Genomic DNA, 9209 nt, shown 5'->3' on the forward strand with positions numbered 1-9209 from the left:
ACCGCACTGCCATGGATAAGGATAAGTTGTGGCAATCGGGTCCACAATTGCACACGGGCATTGGTTGGCGTTGAGATGCAAGGTGTGTGGCGGAGTTAGGTCGATGGCTGAAGAACTTCCAGGAAAAGCCAATTTGGAAGTTGCACCATGAATTTTCAGCAAGGTTTCGATCTGTACCAAGGCGAAATTCTTGGAGTGGTCTAATTCCAAGTGAGTATACTTTCATGGTGGAGTATGATAGTTCTCTGAACTATGATTGTCGGTATAGACAATGGCAGCAAAGAATTGTCGGTGTTGACAATGGAAGCTGAAGATGTGTGACTATTTCAATCAAGGTGGAGATTGTTAGGATTTGGTTGAATTAGTCCCACATTGCTTAGGATAGCAAATGGAGTGGGTGGCCTAGGCTATAAATATGAGGCTAAGTTCTCCATTTGTTTTTGCACCAGTCAGAAACACTTTAAGCTTGTATCTGATTTTTCTTTTCCTCTGTACTCTTTGATTAGAGAGTGTTGTGAGGTGTAGTTAGATATTTGCTTTGAAAGAGTGTGGGTGTACTGGGGTGCCGGTGAGAGAAAGAAGTCTATGTGTTGTAACAATTTTCACATAGTGATATTCTCTGGTTGTCATTTGACAACGGCCGTGGTTTTTTCTCCGGTAATTGGAGTTTCCACGTTAAATTCTTGTGTTGTGATTGTGTCTATTTTATTTCTCTGTCAAAGGTGTTTTCTCAAGGGGGAATTGTGTCTTATTCCCAACACTATGATCCAGGGAGTTAAAGTTGTGCAAGGTGGTAATTTTTTGTATTTTCACCTTCAAATCAATATTAACTAAATCTATGAATAATCGAAAGAAATTAATGTATTTTTGTTAGATGTGTAACAGCCATTATATGAAAATCAAAGCATCCATGTGTGCTCAGTTTTGTATTTTTTGTAAAAAGTGCAAAGATATTCAAATGTTTATACACCCCAGCGTTTTCCAACAAAAGGTTATAACTTGTATACCAAACTTAAACCTTAATAATAAATTATAAGCTATGTAAATCAATTAGGGTTATTCAAGCAGTCACTTCACTCGTCCGCTTAAACAAGTGTCAGGGATTCGAATCTCGCTTTGTGTATACTTAGATCCGCGACGAATTAGTCTTTAGTTTGTCGGGTCGGAGATACCGAAGGCATCAACCATCAAGAGGCTTTCGGTGGCCAGCATGGTGAAGTGATTTGTGCATACTAGCCATTAATAAAAAACACTTTGCTAGCATGTGTTGATGTGTATATTAACTATATATGAAGATCATAGTGATAATATATATGCACTCGCCATTGTATCCCAAAAATGTGGAAGCACTAAGTTACTAGTGCTTCATGTCGACATTATTTATTTGTACTTACATATCTTACAATATCATAAATAAATAGTTTGCTTGTTCTTGAATCTTTAGAAATATTGAGCCAAGATGGTGATAGCACTGAAATATGAAAGATTACGTGCCTTGTTTTTATGTGATTAGTTAACATATATATAGAATCTTTATAAAAATAAAAAGTAAAAACTAATCTCATGCGGATGCAACAAAAGTCAATTAGGCAAAAGAACATCTTGCCAAACAATTTTAGGGTGCGTTTGGTTTGAGTTTTCATTTTCTATTTTATAGAATAAAAAAGATAAAAATAATAAATTTTTATTTTTTATTTTTAGCTCCTGTTTTCACTTTTTTCTTTTATAAAATCTAAAAAACAAAAATATTAAAAATAAAAATAGAAAATGACAAACACACTTTTAAATTTTTAAGGAACACCACATTCTCTAGTCTATTACTCTATTTCATTTCATTCAATAGTTGAATGTTAGCTGATTCAAACATATGCTATAGTAACTAACTTATTTTGGTCACGACTCAAAGACAAAGTAATCTTTTGAATCGCATTACGATTATGATTATCATTGGTATAACATACCTAATTTATAGATGGATTTTTTTTTGTTTTAGTTCAGTTTTTCTTAATTTTAAGAGTAATTATTTAAATTATTTTTAGAGATTTTTAAATTGGATACTTTAATTTCTTGAATTTTAAAATAGACAAAACAATTTTCAGCGTTTACTTCCATTTGACAATATAGTCTCTAACTGCTCGATAGAATGTTAACTCCCACACGTTGTCTTTATCTATGTAAGATGGACAAATTAGTTTACATAATGAAATATAAAACAATTCTCAAAAAGTTTAAAAAATCTGAAAACAATTATTTCGATAATAAAAACAGTCCCTCACATACTAGAATAGCAATATTTATTTTGTTTTCTACAATGAGTTGACAAACAACTTTTTATTATTAGATGAGTGTCAAAATCATAAAAAAGTCTCTCATTTAAATTAGAGTAATTATTCAAATCAGTTCATGAGATTTTTAAAATTGAACATTTTAATTTTTTAAATTTTAAAATATACAAACAGTTTTTAACATTTATTTTTGTTAGACAATACAGATTCTTTCTAATTTAATTTGAAAAGTGAGGTACAAATAAGTTTCTAAAAATTTTAGAAATTTCAAATAGTTCTTGAAAATTTTAAAAATTTTAAAACAGTCATTTTGATTAAATAAATCAAATTTAAAATAATTAGTACTATTTTGTGTATTTTAAAACTTATAAAACTAAATTGTCCGATATTAAAAACCTTAAAATTAATTTGGGTAATTACTCTTTAAATTAAGTGCTTGTAATTCACCAATCCTCAAATAGTTTTAACACTCATTAACTTGTAACCTCAAGTTATTGTGTTTGTTTTCTCCTATGTTTACTTGTTTAGTTATCATATTTAACATGGAATTAAGGAGGAAGAAAAAACACAACCACCTAGTAAGCTGCAACAAGACATGACGCCACAAAACAAATCTAATCTAAGATAAAGGATATGTTCTGAAATCTCAATCTTTAGGGACACTTAAGAATGTGATGTGCTTCACACGTGGATAAAGCAAACACAAGTTAACCAAGGAAAGCAATAAGCTAGCATAATGTAAAATTCATAATATTATGGTGATTCAACTTTCTCATATATAATGATGAATTCATACTCACTTTCTCAGATACCATTATGCACGCTTGTAATCTTAGGCTCTTATTATTGCCTTTTCTTTCTTTGTGGATATTGATAACTCTAAAAGCTTCTTTTCACACTAAGGTGACAGTAATTGGACAGGTTCATGTATGTTATACAAATATTAACATACTTGGAGTTGCAATTTCGCATCCATTAGACGACATAATCGGTATAAAAGTATTATTCGTACACCAAATATTTTTTGTATTTGTATAAAGAGAACCACTTAGATATAAACGTTTAAAATATTTTTTTAAGATATTTTTTAATAATTAAAATTTAACACATAATCAATTAAATCGTGTTATTTTTATCAAAATTTAGCCAAACAAATTAATTTAACCAAAAAAATAGTGAATAAAATTTTAAACTAATCTAAATTAATATTAATTTTTATAGAAAATGACTACAATACCTTAATTATAGAAAATGACTAAAATACTCATTATATATATTAATTTTAAAAATCCTAAATTTGAATCCTTTACCTGTCTGCCGTCATAGAGTTATGATTTAGAGTTTTCAAAATTAATATATATAATAGAAGTATTTTAGTTATTTTCTATAATAAGAATATTGTAGTCACTTTCTATAAAAAAAATATTAGTTTAGACTCTTCAAAATTTGATTCACAATTTTTTCGGTCAAATTAATTTGTCTGGCCTAATTTTAATAAAAATAATACGATTTAATCAATTATATGTGCTAAATTTTAATTATTAAAAAATATTTTTAAAAAAAGACACTTTAAATATCTTTATCTAAGTCAGTCCCTTATATAAATATACGGTTGTTATTAATTAATAAGACGAAGAAAATCTACGTTGATTGTTAATAAGATACTGGTGTTAAAATAGTGTTTATTATAAAAAAAAAATTATAAATGTAGCAAAATTGTAACCAACTTATGCATATTGGGTTGACAATTTTGAAGTAGAATTGACCATAGCACTTGCAATCCTGTTGACTTACGACAAAACTTCTTTTCAATACATTTAAGAATTTGTATTATGATTTTTTTTTCCTTAAAAAAGCAATATTAGTAGAAGGATAGAAAGTGACCTCATTATGATGTCACCTTTTTCTATTATGCATGAGTGCACCATTAATGAAAACCACCATATCCTATGCTTAACAATTTAATTACACATGCCACAAAGTAAAATATTTTATTTGTTGCCAATACTGGAAAGGATGAAAAAGTTGTTGAAACTCAAAAGGTGTAAAGGTATCTACACTTTTATCAGATAAATTGTAAGTTGAACAAGTTCATAATCTACCATATCTGCAAAAAACTCAAAACTCTATTTTCACACTTAGCATGGCTACTCTTCCACTAGAACTACTATTAGTTTGATTATGATCTTACATCTTCTTATAGAATTTCATGTACAATAGTTGCTTATTGCTTCTTCCTTCATACTTTCCTTCTCTGCTTCTCAGAATTTGAGCCTTTGTTGATTCTTTTTTGCCTCTCAGAGCTTACCCTTTGGATCATTTTATCAGTTTCTTAAATCCTTAGAATGAAACTCAAATTGGTCCAATCCAAAATGGATTCCATTTTCATGTGCCATTGTTTTCTATTGTTTACCATATTGCAAACAGTTTTTGTTACAACTCTTGGAGATAGTGAAACAGATTCCTATTGGCTTCTGAGAATCAAATCAGAACTTGTTGATCCATTAGAAGTCATGAGAAACTGGTCTCCAAGAACAAATCTGTGTAGCTGGAATGGATTAACATGTGAAGAAGTGGATGATAATGATGATGATGATGATGAGACGCATGTTGTAGGCTTGAATCTTTCTAGCTCAGGAATTTCAGGTTCTATCTCTGTTGATTTCAGCAACCTCATTCATCTTCAAGAGCTTGATTTGTCTTCGAATTCTCTCACCGGATGCATCCCTTCTGAGCTTGGTAATCTTCAAAATCTAAGAACATTGCTACTTTACTCAAACAATCTATCTTGTAAAATTCCTGCAGAGATAGGTAATTTGAACAAGTTGCAAGTTCTTAGACTTGGAGATAACATGCTGAAAGGCGAAATTCCGAATAGCATTGGAAAATTGAGTGAGTTGAAAGTGTTGGGACTGGCCAATTGCAACCTTAACGGAAGCATACCAACTGAGATTGGTAACTTGAAGCATCTAACAACACTTGATTTGCAGGTTAACAGTCTTAGTGGCATCATACCCCAAGAGATTCAAGCTTGTGAAGAGCTCGAAAATTTTGCAGCATCCAACAACATGCTTGAAGGAGAGATACCCTTTTCTATAGGGTCACTCAAAACATTGAAGATTCTGAATTTGGCTAATAACAGTTTATCTGGTTCAATCCCTTCATCATTGAGTAGTCTTTCAAACTTGACATACCTGAATTTGCTTGGAAACAAATTGAATGGCGAAATTCCTTCGGAACTCAATGGTTTGAGCCGGCTGCAGAAGCTTGACTTGTCCAGAAATAACCTCTCTGGATCACTGACACTCCTTAACAGCAAACTACAGAATCTTGTAACTATGGTTCTGTCGGATAATGCTTTAACAGGTAGTATCCCAAGTGGCTTCTGCTTCAGAGGTTCAAAACTTGAGCAGTTGTTCGTGGCAAGGAACGAGCTATCTGGGAAGTTTCCATTGGAGATACTCAACTGCTCCTCGATTCAACAGTTAGATCTTTCGGATAATCGCTTCAACAGAGAACTTCCCTCCGATTTGGACAAACTACAGAACCTCACAGATCTTGTGTTGAATAACAACAGTTTCACCGGTTCTCTGCCTCGAGAAATCGGAAATATTAGCACCTTACAAGGTCTTTTCTTGTTTGGCAACTTCTTCACAGGAAGAATTCCAGATGAAATTGGAAGACTTCAGAGATTGAACACCATTTACCTTTATGATAATCAGATGAATGGACCTATACCAAAAGAGTTAACAAACTGCACAAGCCTAAGGGAAATAGACTTCTTTGGAAACCAATTTTCTGGGAACATACCAGAGAATATTGGTAAGCTTAAGGACTTAGTTGTTCTCCATTTAAGGCAGAATGAGTTTTCAGGTCCAATTCCTTCAAGCATGGGACACTGTAAGATGCTACAGTTGCTGGCATTAGCAGATAACAAGTTTTCAGGTTCAATACCTTCCACATTCAGTTACCTTTCAGAACTTAGTACCATTACCCTTTACAATAACTCATTTGAAGGACCTCTTCCTAATTCACTCTTTCTTCTCAAGAACCTAAAGATCATTAATTTCTCACACAACAAGTTCAGTGGAAGTTTGTTTCCTCTCACTGGCTCAAATTCTCTCACTGTTTTGGACTTAACCAACAACAGCTTCTGGGGTCCAATCCCTTCTAGTCTAGCAGAGTCGTCGAACCTCGTTCGTATCCGGCTCGCGCAGAATTGCCTTACAGGAAGCATTCCTTCTGAATTAGGCAAGCTTTCAGCTCTCAACTTTCTTGATCTGTCATTCAACAATTTAACAGGGGATGTGCCACCACAACTCTCACTGTGTCATAATATCGAACACCTTCTGCTCAATAATAACAGATTCACTGGTCAAATATCTTCATGGTTGGGAAAACTGAAAGAGCTTGGTGAATTAGACCTCTCATTCAATGACTTCCATGGCAAGGTACCTAATGAGATTGGTGAATGCTCAAATCTACTTAAGCTGTCTCTCCATCACAACAATCTCTCAGGTGAAATCCCTCATGAAATTGGAAACCTCACTTCTCTCAATGTCTTGAACTTGCAAAGTAATAGCCTCTCTGGCCTCATTCCATCAACAATTCAACATTGCACAAAGCTTTATGAGCTAAGGCTCTCACACAACTTCTTAACTGGTAAGTTATACTAAGATTTTTCTTCTATACATTTTTCATTTTCAATAACATATTATATACTCTTATGCTTAACATAAAATATTTAGTAATAACTCAAATCCGCTCCTAACAAAGTTTTAGCCAAACACTTTAGTCTTCGACAAATTAGTCTTTATGTCAGATTGTTCGTCTATATAAAGGAATTGATCTGAGAATTTTAAAAAATTTTAAAAATTATCATATCTTTCGACTATCTTTCGATTGTTAATATAATATATAAGAACCACTCCTACGAAGAGTACTGCATCCTTGATATTTGATTTGTCTAACTTTTTAGGCAAAATTTAACGTGAGAATTAATGTCTTAAAAGATTAAAAACTGATTTGTTAATTAAAATTCGTTGAAGATTAAATTGTTCGACTAAAAACTCTTTGAGAATGAATTTAGGATACTATATATTCTAAAATTATACCTTTTATCGTATGGTATCTAATATTTATACATGTGTCGATGTGACATATTAGATAATTTTACAAAGAAATTATGTCAAATATAAATTTTTTTCTTCGACTATCTTTTAATTGTGAATATATAAGAACCACTATTACAAAAAATAATATCTTATTTATCTAATATTTTAGACAAAATTTAATATGAAAATTAATACGTCCAACAAAATAAAAAATTAAAAACTGATTTATTAATTAAAATTCGTTGAGAGTTAAATTGTCAAACTAAAAACTCTTTGAAAACGAATTTAGGACATTATTCTGCTCGAATTTCGCTAGGGAACCAATGAAATATTTGTACAATGTGTATAATAGGTTATTTATTTGGTTCAATATGAGTTAAAAATGAACATTCAAAATAAAATACTACTAATTTCTCAAACACAATACACTCATACTATCCAGAATAATCATTCGAGTATCAGGGATAATAAATATATCTGATATCCTACTGAATGTAAAATTCATAAATTCTCATTGTACACATTGTATAGATATTCCATTGGCTACTTATACTTCCTCTGCTCTAAAATGATATATTGTAAGGAATTGTATGTGTATTGTTGATATGCATATTAGGTAATATACCATTTGAGCTAGGAGGGGTAACTGAGCTGCAAGTAATATTGGACCTAAGCAGAAACCAATTTTCTGGGGTGATTCCATCATCCATTGGAAACCTAATGAAGCTTGAAAGACTTGATCTTTCTTTCAATGAACTTGAAGGTGAAGTTCCTCCTTCACTTGGCAAACTCACAAGCCTCCATGTTTTGAACCTCTCAAACAACCACCTTCATGGCAAGATTCCTTCAACATTTTCACAGTTTCCAATGAGCTCATTCCTCAACAATGATGCCAACTTGTGTGGACCACCATTATTGGTTTCTTGCAAAGAATCTTCTAGTGAGAAAATTCAGATGTCAAACACAGAAGTGGCAGCAGTAATAGTTGCCATTGTTTTCACTTCAACATTGATATGCTTAGTGATGTTATATTTGATGTTGAGAATCTGGTGCAATTGGAGAAAAGTAGCTATTGTTTCAAGTGAAGAAGTTGATGAGAATCATAAGAAGGAAGAGAGCATTAGATTCTGCTTTTCTGATCATAACACAAAGAATGGAGAGTATTTGAATATGAACTCCAATGATGCTACCTCTCTTTCATTTTAGTCTCTGAAAAAATAGTATTTTTAAATTCCTTTAATTAGTTCATCTCTTTTTATTTCTTTATTTTTAGTTGTGTTTATATAAATTTTGATCTTTTTAAATAGTCCAAAATATATTTATATAAATATCAAAAAACAAATATTTTTAGTTTTGCAGACATTTTTTTATATAATATCAATTAGTTGATAAATTCAAAAATTTTTAAAATATAATATGATAACAATTTCTATCTTGCCTATTTAATTTGGCAAAAAGGGTGAGTCATGTGAGATATTACACATATAATATTCATATATACTTAGAGTTATTTTGAATCTAGAGTGTACATTCCTATCATTTAGTTGGAATAAGGTAATTTTTTCGTTTCTCTCTATGGTCTTTTTTTAATATGTGTATAAATATTTATTGACTTAAACCAACGTAAAGATGAATGGAATAAAATTTCATGAAATATGAAAATAAAAGTAAATTTTAAATATATTACTTTTTTTTATATAAAGTTAATTTTGTAAATATAAGTATATAACTAAATTTTATATTTAATTACTCTCTTTATTTTTATAATTTTATCAAATTTATATTAAATTTTTATATTTTTTAATTGGAT

The 9209-nt window shown here is 30.9% G+C and overlaps 1 protein-coding gene across 1 annotated transcript; it reads left to right on the forward strand.

Annotated features, from left to right (window-relative positions):
- Positions 1–4248: 4248 nt before the first annotated feature.
- On the forward strand, positions 4249–8639 carry LOC112708180 (uncharacterized). The gene is made up of 2 exons (XM_025760348.3): positions 4249–6947; positions 8016–8639. Exons 1-2 carry the CDS (start codon positions 4631–4633, stop codon positions 8603–8605), a joined length of 2907 nt encoding a protein of 968 aa, XP_025616133.1. The 5' UTR covers positions 4249–4630; the 3' UTR covers positions 8606–8639.
- The last annotated feature ends 570 nt before the right edge of the window (positions 8640–9209 follow it).

This window comes from Arachis hypogaea, chromosome 8, assembly GCF_003086295.3.
Source record: "Arachis hypogaea cultivar Tifrunner chromosome 8, arahy.Tifrunner.gnm2.J5K5, whole genome shotgun sequence".
Lineage (NCBI taxonomy): Eukaryota > Viridiplantae > Streptophyta > Magnoliopsida > Fabales > Fabaceae > Arachis > Arachis hypogaea.

Bases quoted from the DNA above. Each gene is read 5' to 3' on its own strand.
- LOC112708180 (XM_025760348.3), top strand. From the start codon at position 4,631: ATGAAACTCAAATTGGTCCAATCCAAAATGGATTCCATTTTCATGTGC. The intron at 6,948-8,015 runs GTAAGTTATACT...TATGCATATTAG, and splicing joins CTCACACAACTTCTTAACTG to GTAATATACCATTTGAGCTA.